The sequence below is a fragment of the Haliotis asinina genome, chromosome 7 (genome assembly GCF_037392515.1).
Source record: "Haliotis asinina isolate JCU_RB_2024 chromosome 7, JCU_Hal_asi_v2, whole genome shotgun sequence".
NCBI lineage: Eukaryota > Metazoa > Mollusca > Gastropoda > Lepetellida > Haliotidae > Haliotis > Haliotis asinina.
In genome coordinates this window covers 39,072,109-39,093,871 of record NC_090286.1, presented here as the reverse complement: position 1 = coordinate 39,093,871, position 21,763 = coordinate 39,072,109, and the positions used below count along the sequence as shown (strand labels likewise).

General features: G+C 38.2%; 3 protein-coding genes across 3 annotated transcripts; 2 read left to right on the top strand and 1 right to left on the bottom strand.

Moving 5' to 3' along the window:
• The first annotated feature begins 2,754 nt into the window (after positions 1-2,754).
• Positions 2,755-11,249, top strand: LOC137290585 (ATP synthase mitochondrial F1 complex assembly factor 1-like). The gene is made up of 9 exons (XM_067821627.1): positions 2,755-2,835; positions 3,497-3,816; positions 4,719-4,863; positions 5,252-5,314; positions 6,129-6,179; positions 6,876-6,923; positions 7,286-7,448; positions 8,327-8,367; positions 10,081-11,249. The coding sequence occupies exons 2-9, from the start codon at positions 3,530-3,532 to the stop codon at positions 10,249-10,251; spliced, it is 969 nt and encodes a 322-aa protein (XP_067677728.1). The 5' UTR covers positions 2,755-2,835; positions 3,497-3,529; the 3' UTR covers positions 10,252-11,249.
• Positions 11,250-14,423: 3,174 nt separating this feature from the next.
• LOC137290716 (PITH domain-containing protein 1-like) lies at positions 14,424-18,840 on the top strand. Its single transcript, XM_067821808.1, has 6 exons — positions 14,424-14,798; positions 15,211-15,254; positions 15,863-15,940; positions 16,340-16,444; positions 17,175-17,283; positions 17,914-18,840. The coding sequence occupies exons 1-6, from the start codon at positions 14,598-14,600 to the stop codon at positions 18,013-18,015; spliced, it is 639 nt and encodes a 212-aa protein (XP_067677909.1). The 5' UTR covers positions 14,424-14,597; the 3' UTR covers positions 18,016-18,840.
• A 1,252-nt stretch (positions 18,841-20,092) lies between these two features.
• Positions 20,093-21,081, bottom strand: LOC137291987 (beta-1,3-galactosyltransferase 5-like). Its single transcript, XM_067823540.1, has 2 exons — positions 20,269-21,081; positions 20,093-20,179 (listed from the first exon to the last, which is right to left on the bottom strand). Exons 1-2 carry the CDS (start codon positions 21,079-21,081, stop codon positions 20,093-20,095), a joined length of 900 nt encoding a protein of 299 aa, XP_067679641.1.
• Between the last annotated feature and the right edge of the window lie 682 nt (positions 21,082-21,763).

Below are 21,763 nucleotides of genomic sequence, written 5' to 3'. Positions count from 1 at the left end.
GCCCTTCTTCTCAAAGTCGGATGTTAAATACCGGACCGAACGCAAAAAGAATTACGTTTATTTTCTTCTGACGTTGTCTAACGTCACAACAAAATAAACTTAATTTGGTTTAGTCAAACAAGTACCAAATTTATAATTTTTCTTAAACATTAATCTGAAGATTTGTTCGTTCTACGGATTGGTTGATTTGATTTGTAGTAGATAGTAAACAAATTACCAGGTGAGACTTAATTATGTTTTCTTTTTACCCCCGTACGATGGTAATTAAATTAGAAATGCTGTGTTTAGTTTTAATGTTTGTTATTCTATTTCATTTGAATTATGGACATATATTGCCATTGGTCCGCTGTTTGCTAGTTACATGACGGACTTACAACTTTATTCTACAGTCAGCCCGGTGGACCAATACTTTTTCCAACGGTATAATTTGATCATGTCATTGACGATGGGATATATTTTAAAAAATGAATTACAACTGAGGTAGCTAGAGACGCCTGTATATTTCAAGATCAATCAAACCATAACTTCAACATATCGACCTAACCATTTAACTAACACTAAATTTGATTGGTCTAGAGAATGCTGTCAGTCAATGAACAATGGTTGTTCTTTTCTGATTCTGATGACAGTGACAGTAAATGAATCAACGGAGACCACCAAGTTTTTCTCCCCTTTCGCACATGTTTAGGTTTACCTCACTACAAGTTCTTCATTCATTACTTTATTTTAATAGTAATAACGCCGTATCTCTGATTCCTGTTTCAAGTAAAAGGGCTGCATGGTTACATGTTAACAGGGCCAGCAAGATTTTTCAGTTATCAGCCCTATGGGCTTTCTCTTATATTTAGAAGTTTCATACACTGATTATATAGAGGCTACAAATCCCATTCCACGTTCACTGGAAACCTCTGCCCAAAGCAGCGTTGTACAATTGTACATGTATAGTCTGGTTCATAATTATTGAGAATTTTTCTTCTTACTTTGAGCTATCCTAACACCTCAACTGATTCACTGATACTTAAAACTAAGTAATGGTATAAGGGAGGTAACTCATCTTGGCCTACTGAGTATAGTACAATTAGAGTTACCTCCCCTGAATTTGTAGCAGACGTCATTTTCCTCAGCACTGTCAACAATGTCTGCTGAAGATAAAAGAAGGTTGATTTTTGAGTTGTGTAATCAAGGAATTGATGATGTAAATACATTGGCAGTGTGAACAGGAACTCCTCTTTCTACTGTGTATAGGATTAGGAAGAATTTTAAAGAGGGAAAGGATTTGGGGCACCAGAAAGGAGCAGGGAGCCCCAGAAAATTGGACTTCTCAGATCGCGTCCGGCTGGGAATTTTAGCGTCTAAAAAGCAAAGGGCAAGCATCTCCAACATCAGGTATGAAATGATAGAAAGGGGATCAACAGTTGTATCAAAATCTACACTTAGAAGAAATTTGATTGATCTTAGATGGGAGAAAAAGACTGGAATGCCTTCTCCTCTCATGAAACAAGAACATAAAGACAGGCGTGTTGAGTGGTGTTTGGCACATGAAAACTTTGACTGGGAAAATGTGATTTTTACTGATGAAAGCTCAATATGGGTATATCCCAATAATGTGAAAATATGGACAAAGTCTGCGTCAGCACCGTTGTATCGACGACCTACATACAGCCCAAAGTTTCATGCATGGGGAGGGATATCCTTATTAGGAACGACCCCGCTGTGTGTGTTTGAGGGAAATCTGACTAGTCAACGCTACACTAACATATTAGATAATTTTCTCCTTCCAAGTGCACATGTGTTTTATGGAAATGACTGGATTTTGCAGCAAGATAATGATCCTAAACACACCGCAAAACATGCCAAGCAGTGGTTTCAGGAGAAAAATGTGACTGCATTACCATTTCCTGCATATAGTCCTGACTTAAATCCCATTGAGAACATTTGGAGGATGATGAAGGAATGTGTGAATCAAAAGGGGTTGACAAAAATTGAAGACGTGAAGAGAGAGGTGGTCCGATACTGGGACAGCATAACTCACGAGACACTAACCTCTCTGATAGGAAGTATGCCTACCCGTCTTAGACTGTGCCGTGAAGCTCAAGGAGACTTGATAAAATATTAAATTGTTACCTACACAACATGAAAAGGTCAGTTCACTTTTACAATACATTCAATTTTATCTGATTTGTTCTCGTTTAATAATATGAAACGCTTTAGCTATTCTCAATAATTTTGAACCATACTGTATATCACGAGCAGATATTTGTTAGCCACCTGCATGTATGGTGTTGTTAGTAAACAAATCGGGTCTGAACTAGACAATCCCGTGAATATCACCTTGTGATACGGTGGCAGAGCATGTGCTCAGTCACCCATGCTTGTCGTAAGAGACGACTAACGGGATCGGATGGTCAGGCTCATTGACTTTGTTGACACACGTCAGTTTTGATGTTCACGCTGTTGATCACTGGATTGTTTGGTCCAGACTCGATTATGTACAGACCACCGCCACATAGCTGGAATATTGCTGAATGCGGCGTAAAACTAAACTCACGTACCTTGAATTTCCAGACCACATAATATTAATGTATTATATGGTCGCAAGCTAGGACGTATAAGTTCTCACATTCTTCAAGTTTCATTGCTTTGTGTTTGAATTTTCTACTCTTATTAATTTTACAACATTTGTAAACACTTGTCATCTGATTCTTTTACTTTCACTGCAAAAACGTTTCATCGTGTGAAAATCCTAGTTTCGCCCTACATTCCAAATGATAGGGTAACCCAAACTGCTCTCTCCGGTTCTTACCAACGTTAACTCACCTCATGTTCGTGTAACCGGTAAGGCATCGCAAATGACAGTTGTCACTTGTTTAAGACATGACTTATCATGTCTTAAAGAGAAATGTCAATCAATTCTGTTGTCCGATCAACCAATAATTAGCTGGCAAATATCGGCATCAACGCTGGGACAAGATCAAGAGGCACCTGATTCAGAATCTCTTTTCTGTTTTACATCAACCATTGGTTAAACTGAGGGGCAAATATAATTTTGTAATGCCCACTTAAAATCCGCTTGTAAATGGAAAAGGCCGTAAATTCTGAAAATCGAATGATACAAGTGTTTTCAAGAAAAAGAAACTAATCACCAGCTGATCATAAAAAATGACGAATAAATTGGGCCACTTGCTCATGGGACATGGAACTTGAATTTCTGAGCAGGAATATAAAAACAACTGTCTCTAGAATCATTTTATGAAGGCTCTGCACATGCTCACTCTGTCAACCACCAGGTCACCACTTTCACGTTAAAGACAACATGTTTGATACATATTACAATGCTAAAGATCACTATGATCATGATGCACGTGTACACTTAACAATATAGTGAGCCTTCATTCTTAATGTTTCCAAAACAGGCAACTGACGTACCATTCCATTTAAAATGAAACCATCTGCATTTTTTCACATTCAATAAATTTTCTCTCAATAAATTTTCCAGGCTGAATGAAGTGAATCCAGTCAATAGCACAACATGTCTATATTACAAAGACAAAGTGTCCGACTCTGTCAGAATTGCTGGAGACTCTATGCCAGTGGGAAGAAACAACACAGGTTTCTCTCAACCATCTCTGATTCTCAAGGAATCACCATGACGATTTCAGGAGTGGGTAGTCTACTGAAACGACAGCACCTTAGGAAGTATCTTAACCTTAGATATTCATCTACATCATCAGACAAGTATGATGATGACGTGAAGGTGAACATGGAGGACAATCCTTACTTTGACAAGTATAAGAAAAAGCTGCTGGATTTAAAAAGGTTTGTCTAATGAAAAGCGTACAGGATTCAGTAATATGTTAACAAAATATTCCTTACTTTAAAACTTGAGTCAATGCATTGAACTTTCTGTTGAGTCAGTGAAATACCTTTGCTATTGCAACCTTTAAACATGTTTGATATGAAAGCTGTAACGTTTTGAAACATGAACCAGACACTGATGATTACAAGTTGTTTTTTTAGGTATTGAGAAGCTTTATCTAAAACTAAATGCTCCTGAGTCAAATTCAAATGAAAAGTTACATTTGTGTATCTAACTGATGTGCACGATTGTTTACGGTACTTAGAAATAAATGTCAAATGTTACTTCCTTTCCAACACTGACCTACTAGTATTTTTACTTAATGATATTAGCTGAACGACCATTTCATATAAAAATATTATTACAAACCATTTTCACAATAATTTTCCTGGTATTCTCAACATTGGAGAAATTTTTGTGTTGATGACATGTGTTAGTTTTGTTGTACAATGTCATCCACATGTTTCAGCTGAATACTTTCATGTAATATATATTGATGGTACTGATTTTTCCAGGAGTTTGAACAGAACTGTGTTTTCCACATTTGTGGAACTTTGTGATGGATAACAGCATGTATTAGTTGTACAATCTTGTTTAATCCTCAGAACTGAGTATTCTGTATTGCAGTACATGTACATGTTTTAGAGTGAATGAGTGCATGGTTTTACACTGCTGTTACTGTATAAGCAATGTTCCAGCAACATCACAGCAGGAGACACAAGAAATGGGCTTTACACATTATCCTATGTGGGTCTTTGGCGCAACAAGCGAACACTTTAACCACTAGGCTACCCCACTGTCCGTGTTGGTGTAACTGACTTAAAGACTCTACGAGAACTGTACACACTTTGGCCCCATACAGATCCTCCCCTGAGGTCTACCAGGAGAAAATCCATCACATTGAAGAGGAGATGAGGAAGGACCGAGCCTTCATCAGAGAGCAGCTGCAGAAAGCAGAGGCGGAGGCCAAAGCTAAAGCAGAGGCTGAAGGGAAGGCCTCTCCTAAGGTACCATCATCCCTTTGAATACCTGTAAGCACATGCTGCCAGTGAAGACCTCTTTTGATCTTTGGCATTGGACATTTTCTATCACTCTACTTGTTCGAAATCTTGAGTTTAGCTGACAGATGACTTTGTTTACAAAAGGCCTGTATTATGGGGCTAGTCAGGGATACTAGTGAGCATGTGGAACCAGTAGAGACATCTTAATTTGACAATATTTTCACTGTACGTATTTTGAAGTCTTTACCTTATCTTAGAGCACACATGACCTTGTTTAATTAGGGCTTACATGCTAAGGCTACTTTATTTTTGGTTTGCACAGGTCTAGTATAGCAGTCTGGTCCATGTAATATAATGGGTGTGAATGTGTTGCTTATGTTGCTGTTTGTTCCAGGGGCTAGACAGTATCATGAAGACAGAACTAGTCAGGGATAAGACAGCAGAAGAGATTGAGGAGGTTTGTGTTTTCATGGAGCCAGTTGTATCAGCACAGCACTGATTCTGACAAGAGACTTTGAGACAGAAAGGACTACCATTGAGTGGTTGTATTAGTCATCAATGTAATTAAAAACCATCCCGGTGATTTCAGTTCATGCACATAATTATGTAGTACTTTCCATTTCTTCAGTACTTTTGGGCATTTTTCAAATCTGAGTTCATTTTCAAATTTGTCAATACAGACATTGTACAGTAGCAGTATACATGAAGTGTTTTAAATTGTAGGTGTACTACAAAGTGACTTGTTGCAAGTTGAACGCTAGTGATGGGAAATGACACCACTTATTACTTTATTGTTATTCACCAAGTAAAACACAACACTTACCAGTGTGTAAGCTTTTTCACCAGTGAAGATGTGGGTTAGAATTGATCTTCAGTAACCCACCACCGTCATATAGCTGGAATATTGCTGACTGTGGCGTAAAGCTGAACTCACTTACTCACTAAGTAACCCATGCTTGTCATATCAGGCGATAACAGGATCAGGGGGTCAGACACACTGACTTGGTTGGCACATGTCATCGTATCCCAGATGCATAGTTCTGTGCTCATGCTGTGGATCACAGGATTGTCTGGTCTTGACTCAGTTATTTACAGACCACCACCATATTGTGGGAATATTGCTGAGTGCGGCGTAAAACTAGACCCACCCACTCACTCACTTGTATGCTGTTCTTGGTAAATATAATGACTGTTCCATGATGGGGGATAACTCCACAACTGATGTATGTTCTTATAGATAATAAAACTCTGTAATTTTTCTGTTAATTCAGATCTGGAAGGAATACCACAGTAAGAAGGAATGTGTGTATGCAGTTTTGCAGGTAAGACAACCACAAAAAGACTAAGCTGAACGAAGTACAAGATCGACCAAGTTTCTTGTGTTTGTTTGTTAAGGTGCTGAACATAAAGCAGTTTGACTGTTTATCAGTCTTTCAGGTACCTTTATTGCTCACTCCCCTTTAAAAATGTCTCTCTGCCCAGTGAAAGCCCTCAACATGAAAATTTAGGAGTCATCATGATTCCCAAGTGTTATGAGAGGGAGTCATGGACATGTTTGGGGGAGTCAACTTCAGTAAGGAACTTTCATCAAGACATAATTGTGATTATTTAATAATAGGTCAGATATTTAATCAGCACTAAACAGTTAACTGGCAAACATTAAACCACGTAGTTTTAAACAACAGCAACTCACAAGCTTAGATTATCTGACTTAGGGTCCAGTAGCATTGCGTTAACAATGATTCAAGCTTTAAATTCAGCGCATATTTGATACAAGTATGCCTCAAATATGCAGCTTTTCTGCATCATGGCAAACACTGTCTGTCCCATCAGCTTATGATGTGTGTCCTTTTTCTGCTTGATTGGCAAACGGTTGACCACAGACCACCCTGGGGGGCAGTTTGAAGTTTATGTTTTTTGCTTGAATGTGTATTGTACAAATAATTGAAAAATTCATGAATCCAACAACACTCTCTGTTTATACTAGATCTTAACATGTTGAACTTGTAATGTTTCAGTCGTTCGATTATGATGACTTGATGCAAAAGGCCAAAACATGTCCGTCTGTAAGTTTCATTACAAATTCTGTTCCCATTATAATCCATCCTTTATGTGTCTGTTCCATAAATCTTTAATGAATGGAGCAAATGAGCATTATGTCCAAAGATAGGAATGTACAAGTTGATGGAATTATTAAAATGAACTGTATTTATTCTGTACATGTATTCTTGAAGTTATGCAACTGTCACTGTAATTTAGCCTTAAGGTAAGTAATACGTCGACAAAAGAAAATGAGATTTCATTGTACATGTACCAGAGTTAGATGCTGGGATGGATGAGTCTGTCTCATTAGGAACTAAGAGATGAATGTTCCATGATACACCGTGATGTGTTCCATCGTGGAAGTTGATGTTAACTGTTGTTGCAGTTCCTGTACCCTCTGCCTCGTCAGGATGGATATGAGTTCTTCTTCTCCATGATCTCAGGGAAGTCGGTGTACTTCACACCGCTTATCATGTACCAGCAGATGAAGGAGAACGCCCCTCCATGTCTGTCTCTGGTCCACTTCACAGAACTCCAGGAGGACAAAGGTGAGTGTCTCCCAGGTCTACTGTATAGAACTCCAGGACAAAAGTGAGTCTCTCCCAGGTGCACTGTATACATCTCCACAGACAAAGGTGACTCTCTCCCAGGTCCTCAATGTAGAGTTCCAGGACAAAGGTGAGTCTATCCCAGGTCCACTTTACAGAACTCCAGGACAAAGGTGAGTCTGTCCCAGGTCCACTTTACAGAACTCCAGGACAAAAGTGAGTCTCTCCCAGGTGCACTGTATACATCTCCACAGACAAAGGTGACTCTCTCCCAGGTCCTCAATGTAGAGTTCCAGGACAAAGGTGAGTCTATCCCAGGTCCACTTTACAGAACTCCAGGACAAAGGTGAGTCTATCCCAGGTCCACTTTACAGAACTCCAGGACAAAGGTGAGTCTCTCCCAGGTCCACTGTATAGATCTCCAGGGACAAGGTGAATCTCTCCCAGGTCAACTTTACAGAATTACAGAACTCCAGGACAAAGGTGATTGTCTCCCAGGTCTACTGTATAGAGCTCCAGGGACAAAGGTTAGTTTTTCCCATGTCCACTTCAAAGAGATCCTGGTGGACAGAAGTGAGACTCTTTATGGCCCACTTCACATGGTGCCCTGTGACCAAGGTAAATGGTTAAAGAATCAGCTCATCACACACTGAATACCAGCATTCTGTTCTGCACAGGGGCATAATGAAGCCAGTTTCTCCTGTTTTTCACCATGATAAGTCTAGAATATGGCTGAAAGTGGTTTAAAAACCATAAAAACTGTACAAATACTCAAAAGGACAAAAACACTTTTCTGTATCTAGTTATATTTGTCATTTATAGATAGATGGACATTTTTCAGATCATTCATTTTCTTTCTTTGTTTTTGTTGTGTGCAGGTATTGTGCTGATGACAGGGCAGTATGATGACTCACTGCTGGTAAGCTGGAATCTTGTCTAAGTGTAGCAGGGTAAGGGGTGGTGCTTAGAAACGACCAACGCCTGCTGGGGTGTGAGTGGTGACTTGCAGCCACAGTTTATTAAGACAATCTTTTGGTTTCGATTTCCACCCTGTAACATGAGAATTAATAAAACAATTATAGCACACATGTACTAATACAGCAGATAACACAATTACAATATACTAATACAAATTACCTGAACTACATAAACTCCAGGTAGACATCGTTAATAAACACATGCAGTTCACAAAAAACATATTGATTAATTGCTGTCTCAAAGCATTACAATTATGATCAGACAGAAAATACATACATTTCCACACACTTATTAGCGGCAATAATAGCATGACATACAAACACATTAAAATAATAAAATACATATCAAATATATGGTACTTAGGTGATGGTGTGGAGTCTACCTTACAATATCCTCACAGCATGTCCCATCTATAAATAACATAACACCACTAAGTAACCCACACTATAAAACAAACCTACATAATATACATATATCCTACAGTTATACATACTGTGATGTTCATAGAAATATGTACAATAAACAGTTATGAAATGACATGACATCTCAAGTGGTAGACACGTTACATTTACCAGCAACAGATATGAAACATGGCTGACAAAGACTGTTGTGTAGGCACACATGCTTGTGTATCACCTGAATCTCATGAAACATTTAAATTGTTACTAGTAAATTTGTAATAATAATCTTGATGCAATAAACATGAAAATAATGCCTATAAACACACATTATTTGAATTAGATTATACTATTCATAAAACACATTCATATCTTCACATTACACATTAATAATGTAACCTAGGCATGCATGATATTCATAATATAACTATATTTAACAATTATTACATCCTACATAAAATATTTGTTATTATGTTATCTAACCTGAAACACAGACAATTATGGGAGAAGAAATTAGCCGTCCGTCAAATATGAAATGCCATGCAAAGTGCTTCTCATACGGCTGTATATGGTAGACTAAGTGAAATGTGCTGATGTTAGTAAAAAGGAAACATACAACTTTAAACTAACCAATTGGAGATCAAAGAATAGCTTGCCCTATGTGAATTATGAACAGTAGGAGACAATAGAGCCAGGGGCCAACTTGGGGCAATCAAGCTACAGACACATACCATATATACTATATAAAATGTACTCCAATAAAACCACAACCAAACTGTTTAAAGACTGATACCATATTTACACAAATAAATGTAAATATGACTCTACCACACAAGTAAACTCTAGTTCCATTGTTTTAACAATGATGAATGGAAACGTGAATGTTTGGATTAATCATAGATCGTGTGGGTCGTGGTTCCCTTTGATCTGTTACAGATAGATTAAAACTGGGAATGTGTTGATCAGACTAAATGTATTGGGTTGTAAGACATGGTGACATATCTGATTGTGTGAATTTATGCATTGATTTATCTTGTCCAGGCTATCTTGTAGCTGGAATATTGCTGCTGGTGGCATTAAACAATGCACACACAAGTGTTTCAACAAGCTGTCAGTAATAGTGGTACATTTGCACCAGCATCAAGTCAGCTTTATAATGTCAAAACAAATCTTTTAGGGTTCACATTAGCTTAGTGAAATGTGTCACATCAGTTAGTTTTTTTAAAAGGTGAAATACGTTTTATTTAATTTTTCAGAAAAGAAAGGATGCACTAAACCTTGTCCGACAAATGACAATGTACTACAACAGAAGATCTGGGGAGAGGTTCAACCTGGTCCGCATCTTCAACCACATGCCAAACAAATTCACCCATCTTGATGTAATCAATGAGTACCAAGAGATAGTAAAATTCTTAGAATCTGCTTGAAGAATTCCAAGGATGTGACTTAATTGACATTAAATGAACATAGGTCTTTTCCAAATGTACAGAAGCACTTAAATGTACTCATTGTCCATTTGCATGCAATGCATTTTGAAATCATTTGCCTCTTGTGGTATCAAGCAATCAAGAATTTAACAATGTGCGTGTATTGTGCCTGTTTTATAAACAATGGAAGCCTTGAATCTTCAGTATATTTAGAATCTTAAATGTGTGTGCAGGACTCCAGATAAGGACCGTATCGGTGTGTGTACGGATAAAAAATGTAAACAATATATTAGGAAAAGTGTCAGACAACGTAGCATGTCTGCACCACAGCAGTGGTGTACAATCTTAGTAGGATTTAAGAACGTATTTATCTGAAAAAGTACAGCTTTATTGTTTACTGACCTGTTTACACAAGAGTAGCAATGTTTTTGGTCTTAACTTTTTCCACTACTCTTATATTTAAAAAATAAGGCATACATACTCCTCATGTTGAAAAATTATGTGGAGCTCTGTGTGTGTGTTTAAGGAAGCTGGATATGTGTACATCCCAACATCCATCCTATCAGAGCTTTGTCAGACAAAGCAGTCCAACTATGGCTTCAGCTATGTTGAGCCAAGTTTGAGGTATGTTTTAGTAGCACTACACATATCATAAACCAATGTTGAGGTACATTCAAGTAATACTATGATCACTCATGAAAAGGGGCTTAGATAGGATGTTTTTCAACTAAGTTAGGTGGTATAATTAGTTTGCAGTGTTGAGTATTGTCGCGACAGTGTGGTGATGTATCTGGGCTGGTTCTCTGCATGACAGTATGACAAAGAAATAGCAACTGTGTTTGGCCTGATACTTGGAACTGAATCAATGTAAATAAATAGTACAACTCCCATTTCTTATCAGTATTTTTCAGCAATGCTGTATTATTGATTTATTAATACCTCTCCAAATGATGAAAACTACAATTTCAAAAGGACAAATAAAACAATCTGAAACAAAATGAGTGTTGCCAACTTGTTTGTAGTTTGGAAAATTTGTATGTGTACAGCACAAACTACTCAATTTAAAGGATCAGATGACATTTTTTCAACATGACATGTTTTTTGAACTGAAATATATGTGACACCACAGAGGGATATACTCTATTACTGCATCCCTATAAGATCCTGGTTACAATTGGTCTTCAGTAACCCATGCTTATCATAAGAGGGGACTAACGAGATCGGATTGTCAGACTAGCAGACTAGCTGGCATACCAGTTGCAGAGATCACTGTTCATACTGTTTATCATTGGACTGTCTGGTCCTTATTCAATTATTTACAGACTGTCACCATATAAGTGGAATGTTGCTGAGTGTGGCATTAAAGAACAAACAAACCAAACTTCGGACTGTATAGCTGAGTAAGTAGGTTTCACTCAATTTCATCAATTTACAAAAAATGTCATGATGAGTGACACAAGAAGAGGGGTGGGGTGGGGGTGTATGGGTGGGGTTTATGCACTAACTCCAAGTGTGGAATTAAGCCCAGGCCTTTGGCATGACAATGAACACATGCAAGGCTACCCCACCCGTCCTGCCATGACAGTGAGTGAGTGAGTTTAGTTTCATGCCATTTTTAGCAGTGTTCCGGTGATATCACTGCAGGGGATACAGAAATTGGCTTCACATGTTGTACCCAACTGGGAAATCAACCATGGGTCTTCATCATGATGACAGAATACTTTAACCACTATGCTAGCCCTCCTCCACCACAAGATGTGCCCATGTGGAGAATGGAACCCAGTTCATTATGTGACAGCAAAGACTGAAACCACAAGGCTATCCCACCTCCTACTGCTGTAACAGCAAAGAGAAGGGATTAGGTGAAAGTTGGGTTATCACATTCTGACATTAAGCATAATCAAACACGTTTATTCCTTACAGGGTAAAATTAACTGAGCAGAAAAAAGGTTATTGTGCAGTTTACAAACTTTATGTGAGTTTTAAATGTGTATTTCAAAATTACTGTTACACATCTGAAGTACTCGGTGAAAGTCTTATGTGATAACCAAAAGTAAAGACAAAACTTGATAAAATCAAATCATTTTATTATGTTGTCATTTTATCACAAAATAACACACACACACACACATATCCCATTGAAGTAGATGTATAAACATTTCATTTGGAGTTGTTGTCAAAAGGGCCGAAGACCAAAGGGCCAAAATTTAAAAAGTCAAATGGGTTGAAGAAAAGTCAAAGGGGCCAAAGGAAAGACAAAAGGGCCATAGATGTAAGTCAAAAGGCCCACAGATCAAATTCAAACATCACAACAAAGTCGTCAATATCCATCTCAACGGCAAAATACTCTTCATACATATGTATACTAGTTATAACTACGTCAGATGTTTTGGGATGTATTTGGGAAGGTGAAAGGAGAGAATTGAAAGTTTTTTTAAGTTCTGCAGCAGAGAGGAGCAGTAGCACCAAATTCAGTCGAAGCAAAACTTGTTACCATGGAAACAAGACATAAAAGGCACCACTTCACTACCAGACCTATCTAAGTGCCAAGTTTGGCGAAGAAACTTAAAGTTCTGCTCCTGAAAAGAACCTACCACCACATTTAGTCGAAGTTGGACTTGCTGCCACAGGTACTACAAAAAATCAAATTTATATCTGGGTCTAACCATTTGGATCATGCTTGACATATGTACCATGTTTGATTAAGCTAGCCTGTATAGTTTAGGAGATCTGCTCTGGACAAGATGACATCCTCATAGCCATCATGTTAACTCACGTTTTCATGGAAACAAGAAATATAATTCATATCTGGGTCTAACCCCCAAACGGCACATCTTCGGATCATGCTCAAGTTCAATGAAGCTAGCATGTATAGTTCAGAAGATCTGAGAATTATGCTGGGCGTTGGGTGGTGCGCAAGCACTGGTTAGTCTCTGATGACTAATGAAACAATCGCAAATAGGTGCCTGCACTGCCTTGTCAGTGAGTAGGTTCCAGTCTGTTATCGTCCTTGAGTAAAAGGATTGCCTAAATGTCTCAGTGTTACCATGGTTACACTACACGTTCAAAGTTCAATGTATTTGACTTCTGGTTCTAGTGGTGTTGGGGATCCAAGTTTGATCTTTTAATACTGCCACGAGCTTGTTCACTATCTTGTAATAGATTAAAATAATACATAATAATGTATTTATAAGAGTGCCTAACATCCACCATAGAGATGCTCAGTGATGAACTGACAATACTGGGGAAGGGAACAGTTCATATAACTTTTACATAAAGGCAGCAGTGAACAGATGAGTATTTATGTTGAGTTATCTGCCCCCTGCACCACTGGCAGCACTGGAAACTGCCCAGAAAGAATTCTGAGCATACTGGCTAGCGACCAGTGATCGCCATCACCTAGCTGTAGCACTTGAGAAGTCTGTTTGATTTCTACTTTTGTAGTATTTCACATATTGACACATCATTTAAGTGACAGGCTATATGAGTTAAAATCAATCGTTCACATGCACTACAGGAAGGTGTTGGCTAAAAGTGGTATGACTTGTTTGAGTGGCATATTATTAAGTTGGAAGTAAAATGGAATAAGCGTATGTAGATGGCAACTTCTTTAATACTAGAACACGACGTTTCGATACAGGTTCTTGCATCGTTTTCAATCGTAAAATTTTACACGTTTTCATTTCACACACGATACAAGAACCTGTATCGCAATGTCGTGTTCTAGTATTAAAGAAGTTGTTATTCATATACACTTATTCTAATAGATAACTGGTCTGCGGTGATAACTGGTCGCTAGCTAATATCTTTGTCGCTATCCTTCCCAGAGTTGTACAGTTCTTTATTTCCACCGTCGTTCTTTGAGTGGTTTTTTTTGGCCAATGTCTTCTAGTTCTAGCATCTTAGTGACACTACCAGTTTGTCAGTAGTCTGATGTTATAAATCTGGCTGCTCCCCGATGAACTCGTAATGTTGGCTTGGTGTCATTGGTGATAAGGGTCCCATATACACATCATGTAGTTTGGCAGTATTCCAGTACCGATCAGTCTAAGTAGTGTTTCCGTTGTCCTTTTGTCTGCCACTGCGGCTTACAGAAACGTATATCGGGGTACTTCAAGTGCGATCGTTTCTCTGAGTCGCGCTGGTGGAAGAGAGTACCAGTTTATCGGAAGTCGAACTCTCCTGTCAAGAAGACGAATTTAGGAAGACTCTTCCGGAAGGCATGTCAGCAAGTTTGCGGGTGTGATTTCTGTCAATATTGTCCGTTTTCCTCTCCCAGGGCACAGACATCTTTTAATTTTCGATTGAAAATCGCCCCTGAAGGTATTTTGGATTGATAGTTCATAATGTCAGGGCACGGACATGGACATGGACACGGCCATGACTGTGGAGGTGGACATGACCATCCTTCAGAATCAGAAATGGCTGCTCAATTCAGCCTCTATACAAAGATCGACACAGAACGTGTGGAGTGTTTGAATGAAACAGTGGATGGATCGGGCAAGACTATATTCAAGCCATGGGATCAAAGACTGGACAAGGACAAGGTTCTAGACTGTTCTAGTGTGATATATTAAAGGGAGACAATCGCGTGGTCGTCATACGATGGTCTCCCTTAGACAATGTCATAATTATCTTTGTATCAGAGGTTTTCACATGATGAAAATGTGAATGAAATACTCATGAAAAGATTTAATTTCTTTCTGTTTAGTTGTTATTTGCATTAACGTTATTCATATATATCAACTCTGATGGCTTTTGCTTTAGTTTGTCTTTTATTTGTAGCTTTTTATACATGAAAGGTAATCATGTCTTTAAATACATGTATAATAATGTAATATGATAATATAATTCACCAATGAAGACAGCTGGACTTTAAAGTACTTCATGTATATATTTATGATATTATTTGTTTTGTATTGATCAAATTTTATAAGGTCATTTATTTTTCTGTTTCAGTATGTTGAAAGTGATGTTGATGAAGAATTAATTTTCAATATACCGTAAGCAAACCTTCCAGTACTCTGCATATATTTGAACAGTCTCAAACTCATCAATAGGCAGTGGATCTTGGTATTTCATCTAATGGGAAAGACTATGATTACTGATAAATACCTGGTAGTTACTATCTGGGTGTCCAGTATCATGTATCATGTATTTAGAGCTTTGTGTATTGCCTAAATATTTAATAATTTATATACATTTATCATATTTATATGTCTCATTTTATGCAAAAATATATTTGAATATTGTGTATCATTAATCAAAGACTTATCATTACATGGTGCACTCAGTACATCAGTATTTGAATATGTTGAAGATAATGGCTATATATCACGTATATGTTACCTAGTTAAGTTACCAGTTTTGCTAAAAATTGGTAAAGTGACTCCAAGGAAAGTGGTCACATGTAATTTAAATTTCTGATTGGATAGCTGACTTCTGTGGGCTCGCAATTGAAGCCTTACTCAAAGAATGTGGGTTAGAATCCTGATTAGTATTTAACCCATAAATTGATTAAAAGTTGCAGTACTGAGAAAGTATAATTCCAAATAAAACGTTTGTTTTAAATGGGAAAATTATCAAACATTTCTTTGTTTTGTCAATTCAGATTCACTGGAAGTGTAAAATTGAAAGGGGTTATTGTCATTGGTGGACAAGATGACAGTCATCCTTCAAGAATGAGATTGTAAGTTTATTTATCTCAAAGGGATAGCCTACTTTGTCCACACAAATACCCAGTTTCCTGTCTGAGTCAAAGTTATTGAGTTACTGTAGAATACAATCCAGGCTAATCATATTTTATTTCTTATGACTGTACTTTTGATTATTCTTTTTGTTGATTGTACTTGTAGCATTCATGATAGATTGGTATTATTTTCTCGTGGAACACCACTTTTATACAGTTTGTTAAATTTTAACTCTTTGCACTTGTTATGAGAATGCATTTTATGTTAAAAAGTTATATACTCTTTGCTGCTGAAACAGACGTATTTGCTACTGCTAGAAGGTTACGTGTGCAGGGAGATAAAATATACACTCTCTTAATGATTATTTTAGACACTAATTACATAATTAATTACTGTAGATTCAAGAATCGTCCAGGGATGACTTTTGATGATGTCAGCATTGAAGCAGAGCAAGAGTATGAACTACACCCAGACCCTCAGGGGATGTTAGAATATGCAACAAAGTAAGATGTCACTTATACGGTTTGAATAGTTTTGTTTTGTTTTTTCTTGAAGACCACTTCTGGTTGTGATGTGGGTATATTCCCTCAGTATTGATAGATCAAGTCAAGTGAACTTATACCATGACCTTTTTGTCTGGTGTCAGATAAATCTGGTCTTTTGGGGGGTTCAGGAAAGCTGATACTTCTACAAGTTATAATATGGCTGCCACAACATCCATATTGAAAATTTGTCATTGCTCAACTTTTTTTGTTCAGAAGGTAATTAACTCTTCATTTAGGCCATAGTGGGACCAAACAATGTTTTCCAATTTATGCAGTATTTCTCTATTAGTAGTGTAAGACTTGTTTTATGAGTTCTCTCAAAATGCATATTTGATGCTGTGGACATCTATGACAATCAGGAACTTAACTTTGGCATGTTCGTGTTACATCATATTTTGTTCCAATTGCATGTGTTAGATTTGTTCTTGTTTTTGATACAGAAAATATTTTAGTAATAAATTTGTAAACTAATTTCAAAATGAGAAAAAGAAAGTGAGTCAGTATGATGTTATACAGCATTTAGCTATTTCCCAGAAATGTCACGGTGAGGGACACAACAAAACCCCGAAAAAACTGGAGTGTTTCTCTGCAAAATTTGAAAAATAGTGACAATCTGAATTTGGTATACACACAGTAGATATTGATTATGTTCTCGGCTCTCATTCTTTACTTTCCTTACATATTTCAGGGCTGCAAGATTCAACAGTGTTGAACACTTAACCATACATTTCCCCGGTAACTTTGGCAATGACTCAACTCTTGTGTATTACATTGGTCTGAGAGGAGATTTCACTCAGGTAGTATTAATGACGACAGAGTATTTAAATGTTTTTTAACATAAACTAAAATGAAATGTTTATGACTTAAAATTTATTTTATCATGAAGCAAGTATTTAAGTAAATCACGATAGGATGTTCAAATCTATTAACCAAATTTAAATATGAACTTTATGTCTAGTTAAAATTCGAGAAGGATCACGCATATATTCCTACCAAATGTGCAAGTAAATGTGCTGAAAAATATTCATAACCTGCCTCAGTGGCATGGTGGGGAGAGCACCTGCCAGAAGACAGACGGTTAGTGGTTCCATCACCAGTCATGTCAAAAGACCTTAAAAGATTGCATTTATTACCATGTGAGACAGCAGTATGGACTTGGCTGACACATGTCATCTTATCCCTGTTGCACTGGTCGGTGTTCATGCTGTTGATCATGGGATTGTCTGGTCCAGACTTGATTGTTTAGAGACTGCCTCTATGTAGCTGGAATATTGCTGAGTGCGTCATAATATTAAACTCACTCACTCACTAGTATCTAATAGGGCTCAAACTATGTATTATAATATAAATGAGTTTCTTTTGATGAGTACATGTGTTAAAATAACTCAGTGCCGGAGTATACCATTGTATGGCTTCTATCCTTGCAGGCTCACCGTCACGAGGTTACAATCTGTACTTACGAGGCCAGAGCTAATCCATCTGATCACAAAACAAATGTCTTAGACTCTATGTCAAACATGATCTCTTGAATATGATGCACTCGACATCTGTAAGCCCGTTGTGATGTATTTGGAAACTGTATTGCTGCAACATGATGTTGAATTGTGAGGTTCATGTTGAGACATAATTTCATACTTGTGTTGTGTAAACAATCACCATCTTGAATGTGAAAAGGCTGTACTTGCTGCAAGTACATGCAATGGTCTGAAGAAAAGTTTGCGACAAGATAGAAATGAAAGCGACTCTTCTTTACGCTTGAGCTTCACTCCATCATTATCAGTCGTTGTAGTGATGATATGTCTGCTTCACATCAAGTTGCATGTTTCCTGGTCATTTCTGGACATGATTAATCATTTGTATTTATAACATAATAAATCTATAAAACTAAGCATGTGTCATGTCATACTTTTAATCTGGTGATATATGATCATTGGGAGAGAAGGTTTCATTTTTCTCACACTTGATAACATAAATGCTTGTGATTGGATGGCCACAATGGCAACCAGGTGTGGATATTTTCAGAAACCAATTTCTTGACTGTTCACTTTGCAATTGATGCCACTATGTCAAATCTATTTGATGTCTCTTACACATGTAGGGGATTGGAGATTTCTTGTTAGGAAGTACCCAGCATTTTGTATAGAAACTGAATGAATTGGGTAGTTTGACTCAGTTTCTTGGTTAATTTTGTGTCATTGTTTTGGATCATTACTCATATCAATCAATGATTTGATTTGTACATACTCAGTTATGTAAGGTACCAGTCATGTTGAGGTGTGAGATTTCAAACTATTAAAACGATTATACAGAAACAGAAAACTTGTAATTGTACATGATAAACTTATGCAGTAGCACTACAGTGCCTCTTCTCTATCAAGCCTAGCCTAGTTCATCGTCCTGACCTCCTGGGCCCGTAAGCCACCTCCTATGTTACAGTATACCAGGTACAAATGCTACGAGAAAAGTTACGATACCTTAGGCTTACGAGAGTTTTGTGAAACGGGGCCCTGGTTCAGTTCACCACATGGAAGTCTGGTGTCCCTGACGTAATATTGCTTGAATATTGCTAAAAACAATGTTAAACCAAACTCACTCACTCACTGTCCTGGTTTGGGAAGCACAAACAGAAAATGCACAATTCATTTTTCTGTGTTTGAGTGATATAAAATGGTCAGCAGTATCTGATACTGCCCTCAAAGCAGGTGTGTGTGACCACTCTTTCAGGTCCATACAAAGTGTCCCAGGCAAACTTTCCATATGTTCAGATAATAATAGTAACAAGCCTATATGGTGTGCATATCAAGGCATATTGCCTGTTCAGGGTACATTACTATCACTGTTCGACCCAAGAAGGTCATGGGGTAGAATAGGCCTTCAGCAACCCATGCTTGCCATAAAAGGCGACTATGCTTGTTGCAAGAGGCGACTAACAGGATCGGGTGGTCAGGCTCGCTGACTTGGTTGACACATGTCATCGATTCCCAAATGCACAGATTGTAGCTCATGTTGTTGATCACTGGATTGTCTGGTCCAGACTCCATTATTTACACACCGCCGCCATACAGCTGGAATATTCCTGAGTGTGGCTTAAAACTAAACTCAATCACTCACTATCACTTTCATTGAACACAATCCTACTTTTTGATACTTTTTCAATTCCCTGGGGATTATACAGCAATGATGCCTGTTAACCACAATGAACTTATCACTTGCCAGCACATTCCCACAGGTACCAGTTTTACAGTTTTACAGTGAAAAAATGTGGATCAAAGAACCTGGTGCAAGGGCACTATAGGAATGTGGCCATCTTGGACTTAGGTGCCCCTACCAGGGATCGAAGCTGGGCCTTCAGCATAATAGGCAGATGCCTTACCACTGCACTATTGTGCTCCAAGTGCCACCTTGTGCCTTTTGGGCAGCTCAGTGGTTAAGACGTTTGCTCCCCATGTCAAAGACCCAGGTGTGAAGCCCATTTCCATGATATTCCTGGAATATTGCTAAAAACGGTGTAAAACTAAACCAACTCTTCCGGTGCCTATTCACCCGATTTTGTTTCAGACCGTTTTATAGGACAAACGGTGGCGTTGAGAGATTCTTCTGTAATGTTCATTGCGATTCTGCAAAACCATTTTCCAGAGTTCTTCCAAATTCAGAGATTTTGATCCACAAAAGAGAAGTCGACAATCGGGGCGACTGAAACACCTTTTGATAACCGGTGCTTTTAACGAGCTATGCACGTCAAGATGCACGTTCACGAACTTTGCATGTTTTATCCTGGACACTAAAATCCCTGTTAAGTATACGTCGTCCACCCACAGTAAGGGCACAGAAAGAGAAGCTTTGTACAGCAAGGGCAGTAAGTCTCCAGTCATCATGACGGCAAAACCACTGCAGTATTTCCATGGAAACCTGTCATATCCTTTCATTTCGTCGTCTACTATGTCCCATTTTCCTTGGCGCCGAATCGGCATATCACCTTTTTTCCACACGTTGCAAAATACCAACTTCTTGTGCTTCTTGTAGCGAGGCAAATACTGTTCTAATATACTGAAGGTCTGTACAAAGGTGTCGTCGTCTATCTTCACCACAAACGAAACATTTGCGCATTTTTCACTGACCCACTTAAGACCTAACACTGCTTTGAGGGTAAGATTTTGATACGAGTCTTGAAACGAGCCTTGAACAACATCGCCGTATGTCGTCTGCTCTTGTAGTATACGTAACTGCGTCACTTCATTCTCCGGTTTCCCAAGAAGGAAAACTATTCGTATTTCATGGTGAGGAAAGAATGTTTGATTTGCAAAGGTTTTTCGTATGTTTGTCCGAAAGTCAAAATTGTTTGGAGCCGAATGGACGATGTATAGTAGATCTATGGTTCCTTTACCACGACAAGTATTCTCACATCCAGTGCTCACAATGTCAGAGCTTCTAATGAATGGTGACTTAACATCCTCATGAATGGGGAAATCCATGTATGTGTGAGTCTGACTGTACTCTAGTTCCTTGTTGGAAATCCTGTTCCAAACATAGTAATCAATAGCCACAGTGACACACAGCCACAAAAGAATCAACACACTGAGGATCCACCTGAACATTGCTCTGTGAAATGTATACGCAGTCCTGGGATGACTGTACCCGTCAAGATCACGCTTGTTACTGGTTAGTAGACTTATATCCTTAAGGTACATCGCTTTCACACATGATTCTAATCAGGAAATCGTTGCTGCAACAGATGTGGCCATCTGTAATGTACGTTGAGTAAATTACGCTCAGCAAATTGATGTCAGTTGATTACAAGTCAACGAAGCTCAGCATGCAGGCTTTCATCTTCAGCGGAAACCCATGTGCATTTCTTGGACCTCACGGAGAGCAGCCACATACTGAGAGTGAGAGTGAATCCTGCTCTAGTTTTCCCAAGCCATATTGCGGCTGGAAACACCAGAAATGGACATGACACTGTGGACTCATATATTTCGTATTACCCCGGAGCCTCAATTATGAACCAATGTTTTAAGACGAAACTACTCCACCGTCTGTCCCTTTTTGGCCTAGAAGATAAAACACTAAAATGGTGAAAATGTGGTGCAGTTCTGGCGACCGAATGCCATGTCATTTTTCACAACATAGATGATTCAGCTTTGATTTGATGGCGGTTGTCATCAGCTGCCGTGCGTGACTACCATGCAGGAACTCTTTGAAGGTGCAACCTGTCATGTCAGTTAATCGACTTTTAATCGATAGATAAGTGTTAAATTTAATAACTCGGATTTGCCTTGA

Bases quoted from the DNA above. Each gene is read 5' to 3' on its own strand.
- LOC137290585 (XM_067821627.1), top strand. From the start codon at position 3,530: ATGTCTATATTACAAAGACAAAGTGTCCGACTCTGTCAGAATTGCTGG. The intron at 6,924-7,285 runs GTAAGTTTCATT...CTGTTGTTGCAG, and splicing joins AGGCCAAAACATGTCCGTCT to TTCCTGTACCCTCTGCCTCG. The intron at 8,368-10,080 runs GTAAGCTGGAAT...TTAATTTTTCAG, and splicing joins AGTATGATGACTCACTGCTG to AAAAGAAAGGATGCACTAAA.
- LOC137290716 (XM_067821808.1), top strand. From the start codon at position 14,598: ATGTCAGGGCACGGACATGGACATGGACACGGCCATGACTGTGGAGGT. The intron at 15,941-16,339 runs GTAAGTTTATTT...TAATTACTGTAG, and splicing joins CATCCTTCAAGAATGAGATT to ATTCAAGAATCGTCCAGGGA. The intron at 17,284-17,913 runs GTAGTATTAATG...CTATCCTTGCAG, and splicing joins TGAGAGGAGATTTCACTCAG to GCTCACCGTCACGAGGTTAC.
- LOC137291987 (XM_067823540.1), bottom strand. From the start codon at position 21,081: ATGTTCAGGTGGATCCTCAGTGTGTTGATTCTTTTGTGGCTGTGTGTC. The intron at 20,180-20,268 runs GTGTCCAGGATA...AAGGTGTTTCAG, and splicing joins TATACTTAACAGGGATTTTA to TCGCCCCGATTGTCGACTTC.